Below are 12,241 nucleotides of genomic sequence, written 5' to 3' on the forward strand. Positions count from 1 at the left end.
AGAAGTACTCATTGTGAGGGAACATAATGGCAGTCCCTGCCAAAGTGCTGAATGATAAATCAATGTAATAAACCAAGAACAGATGGTGAATATGCCTAATCCTGTCTCATCCTATAAATCATTATTAATCATTAACCTCCCGATACAATAGTTTTCATATTTTGTAGTGAATCAGTCAGTATTTTACTCTGATGTGGATGCTCACTAGAGAACCAGTATGTTAAACCTGTCTAAGCCATTACTGTAGTCTAATAATTGCTACTGTATCCTAGTAAATTACAAAATGAAAATTACTTACTGTAAAGTACAGTTCTTCTTAAAGTCTTCAAAGTTTAATTAAAGTAAAAACCTAAAAAAAAATACTATTGTCTAAGTGTTACTATATGTAATGAGGCACTATAAACACATTATAATTTGGCAGTTGCTTTTTAACCTGGAAATCCACATGAAAAATAAAATAATAAATATTCAAAATTGTAAATTGTAATTTAGTTACTGAAGTCGTTTTGATTCATTATGCATTCCATATTAACAGGATTAGAAAAAAGTGTCACATCTAACACATATCTAAAGTGCTCACTGTGAAGCAAAATGTTACATAACAACTTAAAGTAGCAACCTGCTTCAGGTGAGCATGAAATGCATTGCATTTTATGAAGGATGCTTTGCAAGTCAAATTTTGTCCGGGTCAAGAAAGACCACAGTTATCAGGGAGAGACAGTTTTCACCTGAAATATACAAGAAGTCAAAATAGTAGTGAAGTACTAAACACACACCAAAAGAGATGAACGTGAGAGACACAACACAGAGTATTTTAATATAATATTTTTAAAATATCATCAGAATGATATATATAAAAACCCAGCAGGAGTTGATTTATGTTGTAATCAAACTTTTCACAGTGGTCATGTTCTTCTCCAAAGGGCATGTGTTTGAGTATATTTTGACCATGACTCCTAAACAGCCTGTAAGGAGGCTGAAAGCTCTCGTCATGTGGAAACCCCAGATGCACACTCTGCATGCTGATGAAATCTTGTGTTCAAACAGCCTTTATCTCATTTCTAGGCTTTTTATATTGCTTTTAATATTATACATGATTAAAGCAAGTGTTTGCTTATTATCACATTCATGGTTAATATGTTTTCTCTTTCACATCTCTAGGATGAACTTATTTTTTACTGACACATTTACTTTGGGGATAAGAGAACCTAAAATCCATGGTAATAAAAGTTTTTTATGGCCTTGTTTTGTGCTTTTGCGGTTGAGGATGTTGGCATTGACATGCTTTATGGCTGCTTCTTGTGTCTATGTTTATCACATTTATTGTATTAAAAATTATAAAATATGCCTCGAATTAATGTTATGAGTGAATCATTAACGAGAACTTAACCAAAATTTGTTCATGTCAGACAGCGAGAGGAAAACTTTCCTTTATAGAACCGAGATGCTCAAAGAGCCTCGTCTCTCTAGATGATGAATCCCACCATTATAGGTGGTAAGGATACTGTCTGACCACACTGCTGGCAGACAGCAAGCTGCTATTGAGAGGGAACATGATGATCCTGTTAATTATATAGGTGACATAACACAAGTGAACCTGACTCTGCAAACGCAACAGGGATTTTGTCAGCTGGGGTGAGTAATCTTCTGAGCATCTGGTTATCGGAAGAAAGTAGCTTTCACACACATGTGTTTTAGAACATGTTATTCACATTTAAAGAAAAAAAACAGCACAGAAACAGAAAGATGTAAAAACACAACCTCACTATGTGTCACTGCCCACATGAAACCCTTAAAATAATAGTACTGATTATCTAAAATAAAACACCATGTCAGGACGGTCAACTCCTGCACGGGCAAAGGTTGGTTTGTTTGTTTTACCAAAATTCGTGAACTGTGGCGTCCTGGTTGCTTTGTCTGTCTTCTTTTCCCCTACACTGCAATGCTTAACTGGAGGTCAAAATGAACTAAACAGGCTTGGGCTGAACTGAGATGCATGAATAGATATGTATAGTGACACATGGCTTGAGATGTTGTTTTCCTTCCTGAAACATCAGGAACATCTTGTTTCTGTTCTGATGAAAGCACCCAGGCAGGCGAGAAAAAAAAAGAAGAAGAAGACAAATGAAAATTAGATGGTCAAAGGTTACATCAATGGTCTGTGGCTGTTTTATACATGCAGTTGTAACTTATTTTTAGAACTTTGTGGCCTTCTTACTGCTACTTACCTATCACTTTGCATCGGAAAGTCGTTTAATCTTTGCTAAAACAAAACAGTAAACAGCAAATCTGATAGGTGTCTAACAGATTTTGCTAAATACTGTGTAAAGTACAAAAATCTGACTGGCAGTTGCAAGAATCCATCTGTCTGAATGAGTATCTTGGTGTAACCAGAAGCACGCGGGTGAGTTCATTCAGGGATACGGGCTGCACAGTCATCAGGAAGTGAAACAGAACAGAATGTGCTGTACTAATCTGATTGAAAAACACTGTGCTGAGTGGATGCTTGAAAAAAGAGATGATTCATTTAAATAGCTACAAGGAGAACCCTATGGTAGCAGGGGAATACATACACGGAAAAACAAAGGCAGCTTAATGCTTCATTTGGTAAAGCAAAAGGCAAATGGGAGGGTGAGGTTAAAGAAGCACTTGCTCTCACACAAACATGCGCTCTGCAGCTACAGGCTGAGCAACATAATGCTCTTTGTTTGTGTTCTAGGCATCCGTGATACGTACAGGGGAGTAATCTCCCGAGTGATCCCTTTTATCCCTGAACTTTTGCCCCCCCCACCAAAAGCAAGAGTTCTTTACTGTTGTGTCTGCCAAGGGCCCTGAATAAACGACTGAGAAATGGGGCAGTGAATAACAGCAGTCCTATTTTCATCATGTCAACACAAACCTTGAAAGGTTGTGTTTTATTGTCAGCATAGTTCAGTTTTGGTGTGTTTTGTGTTATGTCTGACATTTATCACTTTGTATAACTGATGAGGAAAGATTTTAACTTCTTTTTGTTTTTGAGTTAAAAGAAAAACAGGAGCTTAATGGTTTGTTTTGAGTCTCGGAGAGAATGAAACTTTTTTGAAATCATTTCAAATCAGCTGAAGACTTTTTTTAAATCAGGGCTTTCACACAGTATTTGGATGTGTTCTAAGTAAACTGCCACAGGAAATATCTGATTTAAATCCCAAAAACAGAATGCAACTGTAAAGGAGATTTTATTTTATTTTATTTCATTTTTTTATATATTAAAAATCCCAAATAGGTTTCTGCATTTCATTGAGTTTATATCAATGAACAAAGTGGTAGAAACACCTGTCAGTGTAATAAAACCAGCTGCGACATTCAAATGAATCATAACACAGAGTCAAAACTTCCCTTATTTGCTTTATGAAAGGATGTTTCATCGTAGGACTGTGAGGACAGAGTGTACTTTTAAGCTATGTGTACCTAATAAAATGGCTGCTGAGTATATCTGTTTATGCACAGGGCATCCAATAATCCAATGACAATGCTCTGTGGTCTTTTCTGCATTTTCTCACGTTCATTGAACATTTATGATCAGATTGTTGTCACTGACACAATGTCATCATAATTTGGAGTCCCACAAACCCCTCTGCTGTACATGAAGTTATTGTAAACCATTTGCCATCCACTAAATAGTTTCCCTCCTGACCTCCTTAGAGCCCAGTTCAGTAAAAAAAAAGTTTAAAGTAGTGATACCCCCGCTCAACAAACCTGTGGTAATAAGGGTTATTATTCTTAATTATTACATAGGGTGTCGATTACTAAGAAGTTTAGTACACAGCAATTTAACCTGTCACGTCAGGCAATCATTAACCAAAAGCATGAGGTTGAAATGACTAATTGCTCAAAAACTAATTTGAATCCGATTGGCTTTAACCAGACATGTTAGACAGTTAAATCACAACACCGTTATCACAAACTGTGTCAGAATGGGATACAAATCAGGGTGTTTCGCAACAAGTTTAAATGAAAAATTAATGTCTCCAATATGTGTCTAATTAAAGATTACACATATGGTTACACATAACGTTGGAGAACAAGCAAAACAGAGTTCCCTATTCATCCATCCATCGTGCAATAAATAAAGACTGAGCTGCTAATTTTTCTCTGACTGTGCCCCTTTGTGACCTGAGGTAAGCCTCATGGTCAGAGATGCATGAAGACTTCTGTTACACAATTCTTCCCCCTTTTCCACACTTCGTCTTGAATGCGCCTCTATACAGGAAGTGTACATACATTATCTACCCACCCACCTGCGCGCTTCTAAGAGGTCACATGTGTTGAGCAATAGCCCTGTCTGTTGATTTACTTGTGTTCCTATGTAACTACTAAATGGCAGGCAGCTGTTTTTGCACTGCTTTATCTTCTTAAGGTCAAACTGAGCAAACTGTGCGATTCTTGTCACAGAACATAGAAAACATCGTATCTGTACTATGACTACATTTTATGCACCACAGCAAAAACATTTGCAGTGAATTTTTATCTAGACAGTGGGCTTCATGCTTGAGTCTGTGCATTTTCTTATCATAATAGTGATTACTGCAGCCAAACGTTAAGACGTTAATCAAATTTCTCTTTAAAAATCTGAGGATAGTCAAAAGGTCAGGGTCATAGTTAAGGCCAAGGGTTTGTTAGATACTTGAAAAGGGGGGTAAATAAAGGAAGAAACAAGAATTGCTACACATATTTGAATTACTTCAAGCAAGTGTTACATCACTAAAGCATCAAGAGTTTGAAGGAAACAGTGTAAAATCCTTTTTTGTTGTAGAGCTACAACACAACTCACAAACACTAAATTAGAGTGGTGTAGAAGTGTAATGCAGCATAAAATGGAAACACTTAAGTAAAATACAAGCATTATAATATTTTTTTCTTGAGTAAATGCACTAATATGTGTTTAATGTATATGTACTCTATGTATGTATAAAAATGGCCTGTGTTCATTTATAGATATCACTGCAATTCCTCTGATAGCATTTGTGCTTTTATTTAAACATTTTTGACTAATTATTTTCAGTTTCAGTTATTTCCATTGAACACCTCTAACGTTTTTTTTCCTTTTTTCCATGAGGTGATGGGGTTTAAAATGTCACAATAATAAGAACATCTTGACATTTTATTTTTTCAAAGGTTAGCTTGACATGGCGGAAGAAAGGACGATATTTTTTCAGGCAGAAGAGCCTTACGTGTTTACACAGGGGAAATCTAGTATTGCAGTAAATATCTGAAAAAGATTACCGGCTACAGGACACAGGAACAAGAACAGATGTTAAAAAAATCTTCAGCCTTGTAGCACAGATAAGGTCTGAAAAGAAAAGCACCAGTAAGAAGACAGAAGCAAGAGTATGACATCTGGCCAGTCTCCACAGTTATAACACTTTTTTTCTTAGATCATTTTAAAAAAATAAGTGTTATTGCGGTATATAGAGTACATGGTGTACATAGTTTAAATGTAAAGTTAGGCTATAGTTTTACTAGTTCAACTTGTATCCCCTTTTTTTACATGGTTGTACATTTTACTTGACCTCTATGAATAAATGAAACAATGCCCTTTACAAATAAGCTTGCTTTGAGTTTGTTTTTAACAGTGTGGATATAAATTAAAGTGGCTCGGGGCAGGGATAGGTTTACCTATAGCCAAAGTAGACTAAAAGGGATTATGAAGTTTAACTCAATGTAATAGCAGCTTTTAGAACTGAAGAAGGTTCTTGGATGAGAAGTGAAACGTCTTCACAAAACTTAAAGTCCAGTCGCTCCTTAGACTAATAGCAGCTTGGTTCACTTTATTATACCTTGATTATCCTATGAAGTAACACATATAACAGTAATATTTAAATATAATGATGTGATGATGGAAGTAAAGGCGCTTTTTAAAAAATTCAGTCATGTAAAATGTTCTAAACTTTCTCTGGTTACATTTTTCTGTTATAAAAGTTGGGTGAAGATCTCACATGTTTGCTAGTTTAATGTGTTGTGGCAGACATTCCACTTTGGTACAGTAGGTGGCAGTATAGACATTTATCGGTGTTTTAATGGCGTTTTACACACGCAGAAGAAGAGTGGGCTTTTTCTTTTTTTCCCCTCGCTCTTCCGCTTTACTCGAGGCGCTAATAAGCTAACAGGCTAGGCCTGCTGCTCAAACGAGCGGCGTGAAATCTTCTGCAAGCGGTTTTTTGTTGAGTTTTAGCTGTAAAAAGGTGAGTTATATTCCATACAGGAAGGTAGGTTCGGTCTTCCACACGTTTCTCGTGTGAATTCAGCTAGGATGCCGATTCGCATCGCGACGAATTCTTTTGTAAATCGTTTCGCGGTAATAAATGCTAAATTTGCTAGCGTAACGTTAATCCTCGCATGGTTGGTTTTGGAGGGTGGTGGAAAACTTTGCTGCATTATCGTTCGGATGAAAAGTTGGACTCAAAAGTAATTTGTAATATTCTTAAGAAATGTCTTTTTAGAGTAACTAAAATCCAATTTTAATGTTACCCGTCAACAATCAAGCTAAAGCGAACTATTTTTGGTGCTGTTAGCCTGGAAATGTATAGCCAGTGTTAAGGCTCAGGAGTCTGCTAATAGAAGCCACCCCATTTTCTAGCTTATTGTTGTATTATATATTATATACCTCTGACCAATTAACCAACATAGTTTTATTCACCATTCATCCGAAAAGCACCAAAGAAGCACTAAAGAGACCGCCCCACCCCCAAAAAGAAACGCGTTGGCTTTGGATTTTTTTTTTTTAAGTGTGCGGTTGTTAAATATTTAAAAATCCTGTGTAGGTACTGCAGTTATAAGCAACCCAGTCATGTATAAACCTGAATGAGACTCTTTGTTAGAAAAGGCTTTGCAGTGCTGCAAAGTGAATGCAAATATAACAATTCACTGTTACCAGCTTTAAATGGGGCCATAGATTAACTGTTCTCAGAGCTGTTTGACTGTAACTGTTTCTTGTAATTTTGTTTTGTTTTTTTCTTTTCAGGGATAACAGAGTCTTGGACTTAAACAAGAATAAATTTGAAATGGGAGGTATGACAACTCAGACAGTTAGTCGTGTAGCTTTTCTTGCTTTGTTTTGCAGTAGGGAGGTGCCCTGGTGTCCCATGAAACAACACAGAACATGCTAAGTGACTTTAAAAGAATTACAGTATTTGTGAACTTAAGGGGTGTGTCCAAAGACCAAAGTATTTTTTTTCCTGAGGCCAGCGTAGTTCCTAAGAGCAATGTTCTTGGAATTGCTTGGAATAGGAGTGGCATGTATTGATGGTATTGTTAAAACGCCAGCAGCAATGGGGCACTGAGCATCTCTCCCAAGCTTTGTGATTGGGTTGTTTTACTGGTTGCCAGGCCTTAAGATCTTGAACTTTTGATAGAAAGCTGTGCTTGTCACTTTTTACCCCATCAAGCAGAACTGGGACAAATGCCATGCAGACAGGCTTTCCCATTGCACACATGCTGACAACCATCTGAGCAACAATGGATGAGAAGTGAATGTTGCTTCTCTGAGTATCCATGTCTACCACAATATTGATGTTAAATATAAAGGTCTAGAAGAACAGTTCGTTCACCAGGTCAGTAGCAGTCAGGTAAAGTAGATGTTATGTATCATAGCAACCAAATTGTCTGTGCTGAAAATGTGCGGTGACTTCTAAGTGCTCTCAAGTATTCTCAGCTGGACATTTTCAGAGGATGGCCTAGCATTATCGTCAGGCAAAAAGTACTTTGCTGGACACAGCCCCTAATTCAAACACTGCAAAGCTAACAGATGGTGACTCCAATGAATGAGTTTGTCAATAAAAAATTATATTCTCTAAATATGTGCACATTACACAAGAAGTTAAAGAAGACAAAACCATTTACTGAATTACCACAACCACTGTTTGTTCTGTGTCATGGTGGACTCATGCTGTCTCGTCAAAATTTTTTTCACACTCTAGTTACATGTGGCTCCATCACTATCATGATAGTAGTACTCAAAGCACTTTAAGCTCTTTCTGTGGACAGTCTAAGATGCAGGGCGGTAGACTGAGCTTTCACCCCAGCTTTTATTATTTATTTATTTATTTTTTTGCTTGGTTGTTTTTTCAAGAAAAAGAAGTTGAAAATTGGTGAAATAAAATTAAACAAGGAATGGCATTAGTTGACTTTATTTTACATGGTTGGCTGCAGAAATAAGTCTTTTAAAGTAAGGCTATGTACAGTAGATCAGAAAACTTTGAGGCTGGAAGGGCTTTGGATTAGTCAACATAGAAAAATAAAATATTTTAATGCAGGTTAACATAATTTACATTTAATTTGCACATTTTGATGAATGATACGTAATTTGTTCTACTTCATCGTTTGATGGGTGTTTGTGTTTCTGTCACTTTTAAGACCCTGCTTTTCATCGAGACTGTCCCCTCGACTGCAAGGTTTATGTCGGGAATCTGGGAAACAATGGAAATAAGACGGAGTTAGAAAGAGCGTTTGGTTACTATGGTCCTCTAAGAAGTGTTTGGGTTGCCAGGAATCCCCCAGGTTTTGCTTTTGTAGAGTTTGAAGATCCCAGAGATGCCTCAGATGCTGTGAGAGAATTGGATGGCAGGTAACTCCTTCAACATGCTACACTTATTAGTAGTTGTGTTTGATTTTTGCATTGCTTTCTGCTCATTTGTTGACTTCTGTTCAGAACCATGTGTGGCTGTCGAGTACGCGTTGAGTTATCCACTGGAGAAAAACGCTCCAGGAGCCGTGGCCCTCCTCCATCCTGGAGCCGATACCCTCGAGATGATTTTAGGCGACGCAGTCCTCCTGTTAGACGCAGGTATGCATTTCCTACTTGACAGTTATTTTACTGTTTTATTTATCTGTAGACATTTTTTTCAAACAAAATTCTCACTTGCAGTGTTCAATAAGAGTACAAATGACAAAGCACACGTTCATTAAATACACACTTATTTTTCAGCTTCTGATTTTGGCAAAACAGTTTTAGATCGACTAAATGGCCAAATATATTAGCAAAAATCTAGTTTCTTACCATCTATTTTTAGTTTTGTCATAGTCTAAACTGAAACTAAGCAAGGAATCAAGTTTCTGACAGCTTGAAACAAATTGTTTGCACACTTGCATTCAAGCGTTCTTGCCTTTTTTATTTCTTTAAAAATTAAAAAAAAAATCTGTGGCTGTATTCACAAAGTGTCATACTTTCTTTTTAAAGCAAACTAAAAGTGCCAGACTAAAGCAAAGAGGGGGGAAAAAAACATTTACATAGTAGGCACTCATTTCATTACAGTTTTCGCTCATAAACTGGAGATCTCAACTATTCTTTGGACATGTGATTGTGCTGTTGTGAGTACAGTCGGGTAATGCCTGGTGAATTCGCATTTAACAAGTCCTGTCCTGCCAGCTTTCTCACCAAAATTAAGTACATTATTTTCAGGCTCTATAAGACAGAGCTCTGGAGTTTCTAACCCGTCTCCCCCAACTCAGCAAGTGATGAGTGTTTTGTTTAGTTTTTTCATTTTTCGTTTTCATGTTTCTACTAATTGGCCACTTGAGAGCTACATTCAAGCTTTTCGATATTTTGTGAATACGGCCCCTGATCCCACGAAGATTGAAGTAATAATTTTGATACAATTTTTTTTTTTTCATTGTTTTATCATTTCAAGGGTATATTAGTGGCAGGTTATGTAAACGGTTAAATCTTTTATTAAAATATAACTGTTGAAACAACAAGCTCTGCCAGAGTGATATTACAAAGACATCTTCAGAAGCATAGTTAGCCCTTCATCTCCCATCAAATATTTTTACACTTACATTCTGCAGGTGTAAATTTTATTTATATTTTTTTTCTGAGTTCAGTTGCCATCTATTAATAAAACTGAACCCCGTTTCAGAGTCACCACCACGCTTCTCACCATCTGAGTCAATCAACTAGTCTTCTTTCAGCATCATGTGACTGCTGACCAGTGAGCCCAAATCAGCTTGGCTGGTGTTGTCACATGACCCAGGCGCACCGCCAGTCGTCAGGTTCCACCAAGCTTTTGGTTCCTGAGCATGCAGTTCCCAGCATCCTCCTCCTTCCTCCAACCTTTACCCAATCGACAGCGGTCCACTTCACATTATCAGCCAATCAGCGTCTTTACTCTTTCTATTCTCCAAACATCTACTGTATCAGCGGGGACAGCCCTTGGCTTACATCCCTTCCCATCCCCCACCCCCCCAAAAAAGGCAGGGAAAATCTACAACTACCCCCCTCGAACCAGCCACCAGGCAACTTCATATCTCCAACATTTGCATCTTGTGGCAAATCTTCTCTGCAATTCGACCTCCCTCACCATCAGTCTGGCTTCCTTGCGTCATTTCTATCTTGTCCAATTCCCCCAAAAATAGTAAGTTTCTTTTATCCTGCTCTTTGTAGTTTTAATGCTTAATCTAGCTTTCATAGCTGCTTGACAGTTTTCTTCAGCAGTTATGTAATTTGGAGAAAATTCAGTGCAGTGCTGCAAAAACCGGTCAAGGAATTTTGACCACCATTCTTTAATTTCCATTTCAAAAATGAACTACATTTATCTGGTGTTCATTGTAATTGTTCTACTGAGTGCATTTTCAGGGCTCGACATTAAGCTATCTTGAGTGATAACCACAGGAAGTAAACTTTTTTTCTTTGCAGTTTTAATTTGTTTTTTTTTTTTGTTTTGTTTCTTTGGGGTTTTTTTTCTTTGTTTGTTTGGGGGGGGGGGTTTCGGTTTAAAGACCCTTTTACTTGTAGGTTACCCTATTTTTCGTTGCTTTAGGATGTGTCCCACATCAAAGTTTCTTTTAACAAAAAACAAAAATAATCAGTCTTTCCTGTGTTGCTGCTAAAGGAGGTATTTTACTTTTTGGGGAACATTGTGCACAAGGAGGATCACAGTAGATCGGTGATTGAAGAATGTTTTTATGCTTGGTTTAAAAAAAAAAAAAAAGAAAGGAAAAAAGCTGTCACATAATTTGTTTGGTCTTTCTCTCAGACAAGCCTTAATGCCGAGCCTTGATTTTGTTTTACATTCTGATATCTTGCTCCATGATTTGTGTTCATTGGACAAAGTTTCCTTATAAACATTTGACCAGTTCATGGATACAGATGATCATTCTGTTAACAGTCCAGGAAGTACGTGTAACCACGTTTCCACATGTAACCCATGTTTCTGTAGGGATCAAGAAAAACTAATTTCAAAGGTTGTATTAGAGATGGGAAATGTTAAATATGCTCTCTTAATATTTCTAAAAAAATGTTTTCTTCTTAATTTTCTTTGTAACTCCTCCCCCCTCCCCTACATTGTAGATCGCCAAGGAGACGGAGCCTCAGCCGCAGCCGCAGCAGGTAGCCATGTCACCTTTTGTTTTTTGTTTGTTTTTGGTTTTTTTGGGTTTTTTGTTTTGTTTTTTTTTGCGCCACACATTTGTCTATGGCAAATGATAAAAATCATTAAAAACATTTTTTCAGGTCTGTTTCAAGAGATAGACGCAGATATCGGTCTGCTTCCAGAGAGAAGAACCGTAAGCGCTCAAGATCCTTCTCGCGATCGAGGAGGTAAATCAAAATAACTTTTATATTTATTGTTCTTGAACTTCAAACTTAATATTAAGCTAACAATTTTTTTCCCCATCAATTTTGCATTTATTCACTGGTTGGTTTGTTTTACAGTCGTTCCCGGTCTAATGAGAGGAAATGAAGATCTTGGAAAGCTCATCTACCGGCTTATGCTATGGTTACAAAAAAGTACATTTTTATAGTCTTTTCTTTTTAGATTTTGTTGGGTAGCTCATGGCAATTTAAGGTTGGCCATGTTTGGGTCTTAATGGTCTGTTGAATGATCAAGAAAGGTGTAAACTGTTTGTTTTTTGTTTTTTTGGGTTTTTTTTTTGTTAAATTCTGTCTTGCCCTGCATGCTTTGAAAATGAGTACTTGGTTTTACTTTTCTTTTTAAAACTGTTTAAAGTCATCATTTCATTTTCTTTCCTTTTTTTGGTTTGGTTATTTATTTTACTATTCTTGCTCGGTTACTGTGACATGGTATAGAGGGAGTGGTGTGGGGTTTTTTTTTTTTTGGGGGGGGGGTTTTTTTCTCTCATACCAGTAACAGAAAAGAAGACTCTTAACAAATGCTGTAAATATGGTGCTGTTATTGTAGTCTATCCCTAAAACATGATCATCTGTAATGAATTTTTTTTAAATGCCTTCCTTTGCGAAAGAAAGCAT

At 36.9% G+C, this 12,241-nt stretch overlaps 1 protein-coding gene across 2 annotated transcripts; it reads left to right on the forward strand.

Annotated features, from left to right (window-relative positions):
- The first annotated feature begins 5,924 nt into the window (after positions 1-5,924).
- srsf3a (serine and arginine rich splicing factor 3a) lies at positions 5,925-12,070 on the forward strand. Of its 2 annotated transcripts, XM_085353362.1 has the most exons (7): positions 5,925-6,221; positions 7,001-7,047; positions 8,392-8,602; positions 8,687-8,821; positions 11,324-11,362; positions 11,486-11,572; positions 11,687-12,070. In XM_085353362.1, the coding sequence occupies exons 2-7, from the start codon at positions 7,041-7,043 to the stop codon at positions 11,712-11,714; spliced, it is 507 nt and encodes a 168-aa protein (XP_085209488.1). In that variant the 5' UTR covers positions 5,925-6,221; positions 7,001-7,040; the 3' UTR covers positions 11,715-12,070. The 2 variants fall into 2 exon arrangements, with proteins under 2 accessions (XP_085209488.1, XP_085209489.1); XM_085353363.1 differs by having other exon boundaries at positions 5,925-7,047.
- Positions 12,071-12,241: the final 171 nt, after the last annotated feature.

Source organism: Diplotaxodon limnothrissa, linkage group LG5 (genome assembly GCF_057381915.1).
Source record: "Diplotaxodon limnothrissa isolate DT_005_m linkage group LG5, D_limnothrissa_male_GT1.1, whole genome shotgun sequence".
NCBI lineage: Eukaryota > Metazoa > Chordata > Actinopteri > Cichliformes > Cichlidae > Diplotaxodon > Diplotaxodon limnothrissa.

Coding starts and splice junctions, on each gene's coding strand:
- srsf3a (XM_085353363.1), top strand. Junction 8,822..11,323: donor AGTCCTCCTGTTAGACGCAG/GTATGCATTTCC, acceptor CCTACATTGTAG/ATCGCCAAGGAGACGGAGCC. Junction 11,573..11,686: donor TCCTTCTCGCGATCGAGGAG/GTAAATCAAAAT, acceptor TTTGTTTTACAG/TCGTTCCCGGTCTAATGAGA.